The sequence below is a fragment of the Puma concolor genome, chromosome D1, assembly GCF_028749965.1.
Source record: "Puma concolor isolate L17-30 chromosome D1, mPumCon1.1.hap2, whole genome shotgun sequence".
Taxonomy (NCBI): Eukaryota; Metazoa; Chordata; class Mammalia; order Carnivora; family Felidae; genus Puma; species Puma concolor.
In genome coordinates this window covers 16,979,488-16,993,502 of record NC_141676.1, presented here as the reverse complement: position 1 = coordinate 16,993,502, position 14,015 = coordinate 16,979,488, and the positions used below count along the sequence as shown (strand labels likewise).

Here is a 14,015-nt window from a genome sequence, read left to right as displayed (position 1 = left end):
AATGAATTTGTTTTATAAGCAGAAAAAACAGACCTCAAAATGTCCACTGATTATCTCTTGCTCACTATAGCTTTTTGAAGCTCTCCCTTTCTTACAATTTCAATAACATGCCATTACAGTTTGAGGGGGCAGGGTGGTGGATAGCAAGGCTTTGTTGCAGATAAGATGCCCGCTAAAGAGGCTTTACTTCTTTATTTGTTTAGCCACTCTTCCTCCAAACATTTAAGGCCTTTCTAATTCTAACATAAATTATTGACTTCTGCCTTCTGGTTTTCTCCCGTCTCAAGACACAAATTACTCTAAAAGGGTGTGATATTACCTAACTTTGATTTACCCTATTTAGCAGAGCCTCTTCAGTCTATTCCCAATCAGCAACCACAATGATCCTTTAAAAATATGAGATCATGCTACTCCACTTCCGATGGCTTTCCAAATCACTCAGAGTAAGAGGTGAAATCCCTTAAATGGCTTAGAAGGCCCTGCATAATCCGGTCCCCATTACCTCTCCAACTTCATCTTCTATCACACCATCCTTTGCTGTGCTCCAGCCAAGCTTCTCAGGGATTTTGCATTTGCCTCTCTTCTAGCTAGAATGCCCTTGGCCCTAATGTTTATAGAGTTTACTCCCTTACTTCCTTGAGGTCTCTGCTCCAATGTCACCTTCTCAGACTTCCTTTGATCCCCCATTTAACACTGCAAACTGCCATCCCGGCACCTCCTACATTTTAAAATATTCTTCTCCAGGGGTGCCTGGGTGGCTCAGTCGGTTGACCGCCCAACTTGAGCTCAGGTCATGATCTCCTGGTTCGTGGGTTCGAGCCCCACATTGGGCTCTCTGCTGACAGCATGGAGGCTGCTTGGAATTCTCTCTGCCCTTCCCCCACTTATGTGCATGCACACACGTTTATACTCTCTCTCAAAAATAAACATTAAAAAAAAGAATTAAAAAATAAATAAAAATAAAATATTCTTCTCCATCAAACTTATCACCATCTGGCATACTAGCTAGCTATTTTATCTAATTTATTGTCTTTCTCCCATCACAATGAGAGATTTACTGCTGGTGCTTAAATAGTGTCTGGTACACAGCAGGTGCTTAGTAAACATTTGTTAACTGAATGAATGAATCCATCAATGTAATTATTTCACTAGCCCAATGCCCCAGGTTTAAGAGCCTTGCTCATGCATGTGACAGCCCTTGCCATACTCCTCAGTTCCCTTCTATAAGGCCTGGGCTTACCTTCCCCTTCACCTCTCTTAAAACTAAGCTTTCTTGGGGTACCTGGGTGCCTCAGTCAGTTAAGCGTCTGACTTCAGCTCAGGTCATGATCTCACCGCTCGAGTTCAAGCCCCATGCTGGGCTCTGTGCTGGCAGCCCAGAGCCTGGAGCCTGCTTCAGATTGTGTCTCCCTCCCTCCCTCCTTCTCTCTCTCTCCTCTCTCTCTCTCTCTCTCTCCCTCTCCCTTCACCGCTTGTGCATGGTCTCTCTCTCTCAAAAATAAACACTTAAAAAAAATTTTTTTTAGGGGTGCCCGGGTGGCTCAGTCAGTTAAGTGTCCGACTTTGGCTCAGGTCATGATCTCGCAGTTCATGAGTTCGAGCCCCGCATCAGGTTCTGTGCTGACAGCTCAGAGCCTGGAGCCTACTTCAGATTCTGCGTCTCCTCTCTCTCTGGCCCTTCCCCTCTCAAGCTCTGTCTCTCTCTCTGTCTCAAAAATAAAAAACATTAAAAAAATTTTTTTTAATACCTTTTTAATTTAAAAACTAAGCTTCTTATTCCACCATCAGTTTTGACTCCTTTTTGATTTCTCACTACCTGGTTCTCTCTTTTCCCAGAACAAGTCATGATTTGATCATATCACAAATTAATTTCTCTTGCTTGAGGATTCTTACCTACTTGTCCTCAAATGCCAAACTTGTGAATAAGAATTCAAAAGTTCGAAAAGATTTATTGTAACTTGAATACCAAAGACAATCATTCCACCAATTTTTTAGGGGCGTAATTAGAGGTAAATCAAAATTCTCTCTTAATATGGATTCTGTCCCCCACAAAAAAAGAACCTAAAATCATCTCAAAACTAAAAAATTCTGGTAATTTTAATGCTCAGACACCCCAAAAAAGAGAGAGAGCATGCACCCACTTTCTCAAATTTGAAGCATCCTACTGTAAGCAGATTCAGTGGAAGCCTTCCACAGAAACAAAAGAAACATAAAGCACCAATGGGAAACAGAACCTTCACATTTCATTTGGCTTACTCACATCTTATGTGGAGCTTATCAAGACCAAGTATTCTATCACTGGGACTGCGGAGAGTTTTTTTGTTTTTGTTTTAGTAATCTCTACAACCAACATGAAGCTTGAACTCACAACCCCAAGCTCAAGAGTCACATGCTCTTCCAAGTGAGCCACAACCAGGTACCTCAGGACTGCGTGGTCTTTAAGGAGAAACAACGACAACACTGACGGGCAGAGGTACTGGCATCGACGAGAGGCCAAGCCAAAGACTAACAAAACGGTAGCAACTGGAAGCTGTATAACCAATATCTCTGGTGAACACAGAAGCAAAAATCTTGAACAAAACACTAGCAAACTGAATCCAACAATACATTAAAAAAATTATTCACAAGCAAGTGGGATTTGCTCCTGGGTTGCAATGGCGGCTCAGTATTTACAAATCAATCAATGTGATATGTCATTTCAAAAACAGGAAGGAGAATCATACGATCATTTCAACCGAAGCAGAAAAAAAGTATTTGACAAAGTACAACATCCATTCATGATAAAAACCTTCAACAAAGTAGGTTTAGAAGGAACATACCTCAACATAATAAAGGCCATATATGAAAAACCCATAGCTAGAATCATCCTCAATGGGGAAAAACTGAGAGCCTTTCCCCTAAGGTTATGAACAAGACAGGGATGTCCACTCTCACCACTTTTATTCAGCATGGTATTGGAAGTCCTAGCCACAGCAATCAGATAACAAAAAATGAAAGGCATCCAAATAGGTAAAGAAAAAGCAAACTGTCACTATTTGCAGGCAACATGATACTATGTATAGAAAACCCAAAAGACTCCACCAAAAAACTGCTAGAACTGATAAACGAATTCAGTAAAGTCACAAGATACAAAATCAGTGTACAGAAATCTGTTACATTTCTATATACCAATAATGAAGCTTCAGAAAGGGAAATTAAGAAAACAATCCCATTTACAATTGCACCAAAAATAATAAAATGCCTAGGAATAAACCTAACCAAAGAGGTGAAAGACCTATACTCTGAAAACTATAAAACGGTGATGAAAGAAAGTGAAGATGACACAAAGAAATGGAAAGACATTCCATGCTCATGGATTGGAAAAACAAATACTGTTAAAATGTCTATACTGCCCAAAGCAGTCTACACATATAATGGAATCCCTATCAAAATACCAACAGCATTTTTCACAGAACCAGAACAAACAATCTTAAAATTTGTATGAAACCACAAAAGACCCACACAACTAAAACAATCTTGAAAAAGCAAAGCTGGAGGCATCACAATTCCAAGACTGGAAGTTATATTATAAAGATGTGGTAATCAAAACAGTATGGTACTGGCACAGAATCAGACACACAGATCAACAGAACAGAAAATCCAGAAATAAACCCACAATTATATGGTCAATTAACCTTCGACAAAGCAGGAAAGAATATCCAATGGGAAAAAGATAGCTTCTTCAACAAATGGTATTGGGAAAACTGGAAAGCTACATGCAAAAGAATGAAACTGCATCACTTTCTTAACACAATACACATAAATAAATTCAAAATGGATTTAAGACCTAAATGTGAGACCTGAAACCATGAAAATTCTAGAAGAGAGAACAGGCAGTAATTTCTCTGACATGGGCCAGAACAACTTTTTTCTAGATAGGTCCCCTGAGGCAAAGGAAATAAAAGCAAAAATAAACTATCAGATTACATCAAAATAAAAAGCTTCTGCACAGGGAAGGAAGCAATCTACAAAACTAAAAGGCAACCTACGAAATAAGAGAAGATACTTGCAAACAACACGTCAGATAAAGGGTTAGCATCCAAAATCTATTAAAAAAAATTATAAAACTCAACACTCACAAATAATCCAATTTAAAAATGGACACAAGACACAAACAGATATTTCTCCAAAGAAGACACAGATGAGGGTGCCTGGATGGCTCAGTCAGTTGAGCATCTGACTTCTGGTTTCAGCTCAGGTCATGATCTCACAGTTTCTGGGACAGAGCCCTGCGTGGGGCTCCTTGATGACAGCTTGGCGCATGGTTGGGATTCTCTTTCCCGCTCTCTGCCCCTCCCCCGCTTGCTTGCATCTCCCTCCCCCCCCCATCAAAATAAATAAATAAATAAAAACTTAAAAAAAAAGAAGACATACAGATGGCTAACAGGCACATGAAAAGATGCTCATCATCAGGGAAATGCAAATCAACACTACAATGAGATATCACCTCATACCTGTCAGAAATGGCTAAAATCAATAACACAAAAAACAACAGGTGCTGGTGAGAATGTGGAAAAAAGGGAACACTTGTTCCTGCAATACTCCTACAGTCACTCTGGAAAACAGTATGGAGGGTCCTCAAAAAATTAAAAATAGAACTACCCTACAATTCAGCAATCATGGTACTGATTATTTACCCAAAGAATACAAAAATACTAATTTGAAAAGACAGATGCACCCCTATGTTGGATGAATGGATAAAGAATATGTGGTATGTATACATTAGAATATTATTCAGCCATGAAAGGGAATAAAATCTTGCCGATTTCAACAACATGGATGAAGCGAGAATGTATAATGCTAAGTGAAATAAGTCAAAGACAAATACCATAAGATTTCACTCCTATATGAAATTGAAGAAACAAAACAAATGAGCAAAGGGGGAAAATACAGACAAATCAAGAAACAGACTCTTAACAATGGGGGGGGGGGGGGAGGCTGGAGATGGGTCAAATAGGTAATGGGGATTAAGGAGTACACTTGTAATGAGCACCAGGCGATTAAAATAAAAACATAAAAACAAAACAAACAAACAAAAAAACGAGAAACTATATGATGCTGGTGCACTCGAGGAATATGCAGGCCCTGAGTCAGTGGGAGCCAATATGAAGGACAGCTGATCAGGTGCAATACGACTTATCAAAGGCTTCAGGACAAGCAATACACAAGTTAGAAACAGCATGACAAGGAGCGCCTGGGTGGCTCAGTCAGTTAAGCGTCCGACTTTGGCTCAGGTCATGATCTCATGGTTCACAAGTTTGAACCCCACTTTGGGCTTTCTGTCAGCACAGAGCCTGTTTTGGATCCTCTGTCTCCCTTTCTCTCTGCCACCCTTCCACTCTCTGTTTCTCTCTCTCCCCCCTACCTCAAAAATGGAAGAAAGGAAGAAAGGAAGGAAGGAAGGAAGGAAGGAAGGAAGGAAGCAAGAAAGCAAGAAAGCAAGAAAGCAAGAAAGAAAGAAAGAAAAAGATGCCATAACAATGAAACATGAGAGGAACAAGTTCTAGGTCACCTGAGCTCAGGTTTTTGTAGGTGTCTTCCATGTACAACTCTAGGTAACGCCACTTCGTTTATTCAACAAGAAACTATTGAGCCAAGATGTAATATAATAATGGGTCTTTTTTTTTTTTTTTTTTTACTAAGAAAGCCAAAAAACATATACTTCATACTGAATCATAGGGGATATAATTTCAATTCCATTTGTTGAATTCAACTACCATTTACTGAGAACCTACTATGTGCCAGGTAGTATTCTAGGGACTGTAGGCATATAGACATAATCACTGACTTCAGGGAGCTCAATGACAGAAAGGGAAACATTTTCTGTCACGGGTGCAATATTACAAGGAAGTATCTATATCTCGTACAAGCAACAAAGATAAAGTGATTATTTGGGGGCATTCAGGGAAGTTTTAGTAAAAGGAAAAAGTGACAGAGGTATGAGGTTTTGAATAATAAATTGAGTGTACTCCCATCCAAAGAAACTGAACATAATTTTATATATACATATGTACATATATACGTACACATATATATACACGTATATATGTACTTATGTATATATAAACTCTCTAGTCCCAGTAAGGTCAATGGCTCAGAAAAGCTACTAAAGATGGACCTCTCTCTCTATATTATGATGAAGCTTTAAAGACTGGTATTTTCCTAATTTCTAGGTCACCCTCTTGTGGATCCAGGACTAGCCTTGCAGATATATCCATTTATTTTCTTCCATCAATGATGTTTCTGCTGAGAGCTCCCTGGAAAATCCCCATGTGACTAAAGCTGAGGCATCACACAAGTTAGGTGGCCCATAAAGCCTCACCAAATTCCAAAGCAATTCCTTCACAAAAGTCTAAAAATACCCGAGAAATCAAATGAGGGCTTCTAACTCTAACCTTCAATGTTCTGGGCCAAATTTCCCCAATCTTCTTTGATAAGGGAAAAGTGCAGATCAAAAGACATCAGCTCTCAGAATACACTCAATCTTATTAAATACTTCAGACGAAAGGCCTTGTCACCTATCAGGATAAAGAATGCAGAAATAATTCAGTTGAGGAGGATTAGGTCAGATTTTGATCTCCCATTCGTTGGGATGATTATTTTTTTAAAGCAGGCTTCACACTCAGCACAGAGCCCAATACCGGGCTTGAACTCATGACCCTAAGACCTGAGCTGAAACCAAGAGTTGGGCACTTAACCAACTGAGCCACCCAGGAGCCCCCATCATTCGTTGGGATTTTTACAGTGCTTCCTTAACTGGGATGACTTCAAAAAAACTAATCAAGGGTACCTGGATGGCTCAGTCAGTTAAGCATCCAACTCTTGATTTCGGCTCAGGTCATGATCTCAATGTTTGTGAGGTTGAGCCCCTGGATGGGTTCTGTGATGGCAGGGCAGAGCCTGCTTGGGATTCATTCATGCTCTCTCATTCTCTCTCATTCTCATTTTCTTTCTCTTTCTCTCTCTCTCTCTCTCTCTCTCTCTCTCTCTCTCTCTCGCCCCTTCTCCCGCGTACGTAAGCTCCTGTTCTCTCTCTCAAAATAAACAAACATTAAAAAAAAAAAAAAAACCCACAAACTAATCAATGCAGTTCTATGACAAATAACTAAAACACTGTTTCTCATGTATCCCGAGAAATACTGTGTTGATTACATTTCTACCTGGAGGCAATAATTACAAATGATCTATCAGACCTCCAATTTCTTACAGAGTTGACTGAAGAGCCCCCCACCCCCACCCCCAGGCAATGATCTACATGAGCAACAGAGGTTCTGATGGAGAAAACTGATGTGAAAGCACTAATTTCAAGAGGAGGAAAGAGTGCCCTCTTTAGGACCTAGGGGTTTGAATCTACCTTTGCAATAAGCACCTCTTAAAAAGTCATTTTCCCTCTCTGCATCTAAGTTTTCTCATTAAAAACAAAACAACAAAAAAAAAATCTGGACTAAATAACCTCTAGGGTTTCTCCAGTTTTAAGATGCCATGTAAATACTTTTCTCTTTTTCCTAATACCAGCCTTTCAAACTCATAGGGACTCCTGCTGTAAGCTGCAGGGAGCCACAAAACCCTGATCTGCTAGATTCTGGGCTATGAGACCCAAAAAGTTTCTGGTGGTGAGGAAAGGGCCTGCCACTCAAGTTACAAGTTGTATGCTGGAGTCAGGACTACACAGACAGCTTGCCTTCTACTGCCCGTGGGCAAAAAGAGACAAACCATGAACTGGTTAATACAGCTCAGCAACATACAGCTATACTGAAATATACTCTTGTGCTTAATATTCTCGCTATTTGCAAACACTATGAATTAAATCAGCAGCACCGAGGATCAAAATATGCCTCTTTAGTCTATCTCCCACTACAAAGTCAAATGAATAAACCCTCTCCCTTCAAGTAGTCTAGGCACACAACAAGGACACCTTTCTTGCCAGCCAGCCTAGCCGAGCAGCAGCAACAGCCCAACAGTGACACCTGCTGGGGAAATAAAAGCAAGGGCTGGCTCATCAGCTAGAGAACATCCGGTTCCTTTTGAAGGTGGCAGAAGGGGCTAATTAGCACCTGTATGTATTAGTAATTTACACTACAAGGCAGCCACTCAAATCACGAGGAAGTGATGCCCCTTCTGTAAAGGGTGTGCACTTGGAACATTCTACAAATGTACCTCACTTTTGAGCAGGCTGTCAGCCTTCACAGTGCATTTCATCCTGGCTCATCTTAAGCGACTCCATAAATAACGTAACTACTGTATTTTACAATAAAACCATGCATTATTTGCATATTTTAAAAGAAAAAATATACATGCACAATTGTTCACAGCAAGATGACAAGGGATTTCATTTACTACAACATACAATTTTATTTTATTTTATTTTTTTTAATTTTTTTTTTTTTAACGTTTATTTATTTTTGAGACAGAGAGAGACAGAGCATGAACGGGGAAGGGGCAGAGAGAGAGGGAGACACCGAATCGGAAGCAGGCTCCAGGCTCCGAGCCATCAGCCCAGAGCCCGTGGCAGGGCTCGAACTCACGGACCGCGAGATCGAGACCTGAGCTGAAATCAGACGCTTAACTGACTGAGCCACCCAGGCGCCCCTACATCATACAATTTTAAATGTTTGAACTTTTTAATTTAAAACACATAGATTCTGGGTTTTAAATGGTCTATTTTATCAAGAAGTTATTAACATTTTAGTCACATGTGACTATTTACATTTCACTAAAATTTAAAAATTTAAACATAGTTCCTCAGCTCACACTAGCCATATGTAACTAGTGCCTACCACACTGGACAGCACAGATACAAAACGCTTCTATCACTGTAGAGAGTTTTATTGGATGGCATTTCTCTAGAGAAACATATTATTTTCAGATGCACTTATACAAAGAGGGCATATAAATGAATGAAAGCTGGCCAAGTGTTGATAATTTTTAAAGTCAGGTGATATGTATATGAAATTTATTATACTTTTCATTTTTATATGTTTGAAGATTATCATAATAAAAAGTTAAAGGAAAAGAAAAATGGTTCACCTAAAAATGAGGTATCACAGTAAGGAACATACCACGGACGACAGTTTAGAAAAATCTTTAGTCACACACACCAGAATGCAAATCCCCACTCAGCAAACTACTCATAGATCTTTAACGAGAAACTTGACTTCTCTGAGCCTTACTTATCTCAGCTGTAAGATGAGAAATTTAACACCTGCCTTGCACAGAGTTATGGTGGAAATTAAAGTTAATACAAAGACACAGCACCAGACACAGTACCTAATATACAGTGACCCTCAGTAATTGGTGTCTCTAATTATTATCAAACAGTAGAGTTTATTTTAAACCACTCAGGTATTTCTCCGAACAATAACACATGAAAAGGCACTGCTACAATTGAATGGACAAAGGATGACCAGAGGCCCACTGGTACTGTGGAGACAGGCACTTGTAGTAACTTCAGTTACTTTTAGAGCAGTAACTGAAGACAGTCCTTTTACAGCTACCTTTCACAAACTTTTTGTATGCCTGCTCTACGTCAGGCACCGTGCTTGCTCCCTTCCCACCTCTCTTGACAAAGAGGAGTAACAGTCTCAGGCTCCTCTGAGCAAGGCAAAATATTTCAAAGCTGGGAATTTAGGAGATGTTAACTCAGAACTGGTGTCAATTATTTAAGCATAGTAACAGCTTCTATTAGTCTATCTTTCATATCCAACCAAGTGTCCCTATCTTCCCCTTAGCAACTACCCCCTAGTAACCACCTACTATCTGGCATTCAACATGCTCTTTCCTGCCTTATAATCTGCTGGTCCCCTAAAGTAAAAAGGTCTTTCCCTTTCCAAATCCTAGTCATCTTTCAAGGCTTGGTTTTGTACAGCCTTCTTTGATGGTACTTCCCTTTCTGTGAAATGAGACTGCATTTAATCTGAGTACCACACAATGAAGCATTTGGGTCATCTACATTTTTTATATAATTGTATGTAAATAAGTCTTGCCTCTATAATTAATACCCCCAGTGGGTAAAGACCAGGTATTATACTTCTTTTGTATTCCCTACAGTGCCTGGCACAGTGCTGGAAAAATTGTAACCATTCAACAAATACTTATTAACTGGGTAACTCTCTAAAGCATTCTCCCAAAATAACAAGTACATTATGTGCACAATCCATATTCCCACCCTTGTTAGAAGCTTATGTCAGAAATTTCAGTTGCTTCAACAGAGGATGTAATGCAAAGCAATATGCTGTTTGGATCCAACAGGCATATTCTGGGAGTTGGTGATTACGCTAGATGTGACCTTTACAGAATTACAGAAAGAAGTCCCTAATAAATCAAGATAGATGCTCACATAGCCATACATGGAACATGTGGTGGGCGGGTAACTACACCCACTCTGTTTCTTCCATGGAAGAGTTGCCTGGGATGCCGATCTGAGTATGGAGAGGCCTTCCTTCCGTGAATTATTCTTCTTCCCCACCTTGAGGTGAATGTCCATCTGGAAGATCTCCTCAAAGAATCTTAATTAAGCAACTAACTTGCTATCCAAAAAATATGTTATCTCTAAAGCAGACTTTCCTCAACACATATATACACATATTATTTTCTTTTTCCTTTGTCAAGTTGCAATGCTCCAGAAGGTGAACACAGTTGTCCAAAGAGACACAACTGAAAAAAAAAGCCAATACACTAATCTGTACCAAGCAGGTTCTCTTTTACTACCTATTTCTAAGCACTGTGGACCATTTTCTTTTTCCACAATAACCAGCGCTGCACATACAATCCTCCAAGAAGGTCAAAGAACAGGGCAGAGGAAGTCAATGGCTCCACCTCCATTTACATCCCTATCCTGATCTGCACTCTCCTTTAGGCTAAAGGTCTCATGAACTTAGCAGAGCCAAGTGACTTAGACTGCTAGGCCCCATCCTATCTCTGCCACCAGAGCAAGTTTTCCAGGAAGATGCAATGGACCTTAGGGAGACCAGAACCAGATGTATGGGTCCCAGACACTCCAGATCCAGCCACAACATCTACAGGACTGAAGGAAGAGACAGAGGGAGAAAAGTAAGGGATACAGGAGAAGACAAGAAAGCACCTGCTTACCTCCTGAGTGAATCTTCCTCGGAGCTCTCCTCAGGCATATCCTGATGTAAGGCCTCCTGTGTTACAGTTCCAGATCTGCTGGACTGGGTGTAAATTCTTTCCCAGTGGCCCGTCTCCTGGTTGAAGGCCACCCCCACAGTCCTCTCCTCCTGCGGACTAGCAGAGCTGCTCAACTCCAGCCTGCTGGAGCTGGGCGTTTGGCCCTCAGTCCGCTCAAGGGGTGGCAACTGGCTGCCACTTGATGGCATGCCCTCGAAGGTGCTGGGGACCTGCCAGGAGGAGCTGGCCTCACTAGAGGAGTAGTTGGGTGTGGTTCTTTCCCAGCGCAGGGTGTCGTTGTTGAAGGTCAGGAGATTGTGGCAGGCGCGGCAACGGTTCAGGTGGCCACGAGACAGGTTGGAGTTGTTCTCGCTGCTGTGTGGGGTGGGCTGGTGGGAGGGGCCTGGCCTCTCGGACTCAATGTTGTTATTGAGCATTTCCTGGGCCTGTTGGGTCTGGGGGGCTTCCCCGCTCAGGCTGTGGTCCAGCTCCTGAAGCCGGTCATACTCCAGAAAGAAGCGTCTCAGGTCACATTGAAGCTCATGGCGAATGCTGCCTGAGTTGTTTTGGCTGGAGCCATTTCCTCCATCTGACTCAGCTGCCAACCCTGAAGCTGGAAAACCCCTCCCTTCTGTGGCTGAAGTGTACACAGATGCCTGAGAGCCACCTTCTTGCTGTCTCAGCACAGACAGCAAACTCACCGAAGAGGCACTGGTCCTGGGCGGAGGCATGGATTCTGCCTCAGAGCGGGAGTTCAGACTGAGCACTGTCCGGGTCCACTCGGACCCTGTCAGCCCGGGAGCTATTTCTCGGTGATACCTAGAGGGGTGGCTGGACAAAGGGCCTCCCAAAGAGCGACGGGTGGGACCCAGACTGAGGTTGCGGAGCGTGTTGCCGGCAGTGCTGCTCTGGACTGTACTGAAGGCAGACGGCCGGTTCAGGAGGCCCTGGTCCTGCTGCGTTGACGAGGCCTGCTCCGGGGGATGGAAGGGCTCGGTCTGTACAAAAGAAAAGGAAGGGGTAGTAGCCCTGGCAGAAGCAGGGGGAACACTGTCCTGGTGTGGCAAGAGGGAAGGAACTCGAGTGCCAGAGCAGCGGCTGCAAAGGCACAGGATCCCAAGGTGCTGGCAGCACTCAGCTGTGGGGTAACTGACCCGCTGTCGGAGCCTGATGTAAGCGGAAGTCCTGGGGCGCTCCGTGGAGGGCTGAGGGGGAGGCGGTGGGGGTGAGGGGGTAGCAGACTCTTGCACTGTGCTTTGCTCTCCCACCTGGATGCCAGAGGAGCGGGAGGACAGCATGTGCAGGAAATTGTGGAGGAGAGGCGTCCGGCGAACTGGCTGTGATTGCAGCAGGGCACGCTGACGGTAGTGGGATAACTCTGTTCCGTCTATGGGGATCTCTGGTTCGTCATCACCCTGCGATGTGGAGCAAGGCGGGGCAGGGGTAGAGCAAGGCGGTTAGGTAGAACCTCCAGGTAAATTAAGAAAGATTAACTGTTGATAACCATCCGCAAAAAACAACCTTCATGGATAGACAACAACTCTACCTAGGAAGCACTGAGGACTAACTGGCTTCAGATTCAGAATCGTCATATGGTGTCACATTATTCATTTCCGATTAGCAACATTTCTGAATGAGTACAGCTGGCAAGCCAATTCTATTACAAAATGCATCTCTATGACGGAAGCAATGAGGGGAAGAAAATGTCAACCAGCCCAAGGCACATGAATGACAAGCTATCCAACACAGCCTGGTGACTCTAATGAGGCAATCACCTGGGGGTTTCAGAACTGACTCCCCTGTCAAGATTATGGCTATAACTCTGAGCACACAGTCTGAAACTAGCTTTGAATTTCAACTAGAAAAGAAGCACCTGGCCGTTACAAATGACAAGTCCAAATAATCAGAACTGGAGCACTAGTTTAGAAAACAACCCACAGTTGAGATGCAGTTGGAACTGCTAACTTACCTGCTGATTAGAGGGGTTAACAATTGCCGTGAGTAAGTAGTGTCCAAGAGGGTCAAATCTCACCAGACTGAAAACACAGAAGAAGAAAAAGACACACATAGATGTTAATTGAGAAGAGGAAGCCTGTGTTCAAATTTATAGCAATCATTACTAATAACTGTGGGATTACCCAGGTATCCACTTCATGCTGGAAGCTTTCAAAACTTTCAAACAGATTAAAATAATAAAGTTCAATACTTCTTGTTACCTCCTCACATTTGCCAGAATAGGGGAATATGTATCACAAAAATAATTTCAAAAAGCACCTAGGCTCTCATCCCAAGAAGCAACTACATCAAGCACATACTGGCTCATATCTAAGAGCCTATCATCACAGTAAAACACAGGACACTCCCAAACTCTGCCACAGGGTTACTTCTTCCCTCATGCAGCAGCTCCACTGGCAAGGAGCAGGGGTCGTGTGACAGTGAACTGTCTTAGCATCAAGTGGCTGAGACCAGAAAATTTTCTTATATCCAGCTACAATATCAAGAGGACCAAAGAAACCAATGCATCATCTGTATTTAATTCAGGCAATGTGTGTTTTGATCTTGGGGGCTAAATATCCACAGCAGATTTGATACATATTTACATCTCCATTTTCCAGTTTGATAAACACAGACAACTGGGGCTAGCAACTACCTACCAAGCTAACCTCTACCTGAACAACTTTCAGGTGTTCCTCCCCCCCACACACAAAAAAGGGCTCTACCCCAAGTCCAGATAGCTTTGAACCTGAAAGACCTTCTAACAACCCTGGTCTACAGAGCCCAGAAGAGGAGGGCAATAAGGAACAGCTAAAATGAACTGTTGATTGGCCAGCAACTTAAAAAGTAGGAGG

The 14,015-nt window shown here is 42.3% G+C and overlaps 1 protein-coding gene across 9 annotated transcripts in view; it reads right to left on the bottom strand.

Annotated features, from left to right (window-relative positions):
* The window catches only part of AMBRA1 (autophagy and beclin 1 regulator 1), a 178,816-nt gene that overhangs the window by 130,933 nt on the left and 33,868 nt on the right, over window positions 1–14,015 (bottom strand). For 6 of the 9 annotated variants that reach the window (XR_015240845.1, XM_086677555.1, XM_086677551.1 and 3 more), the window contains 2 exons: window positions 13,136–13,202; window positions 11,128–12,581 (listed from right to left, as the gene is read on the bottom strand). Coding sequence is in view for 8 of the 9 variants with exons in the window: in XM_086677555.1 (XP_086533681.1) it covers window positions 11,128–12,581; window positions 13,136–13,202 (1,521 nt within the window). In the remaining variant the exon portion in view is untranslated. The remainder of the gene's footprint in view (window positions 1–11,127; window positions 12,582–13,135; window positions 13,203–14,015) is intronic. The other 3 variants (XM_025928195.2, XM_025928196.2, XM_086677556.1) reach the window with 1 other exon arrangement.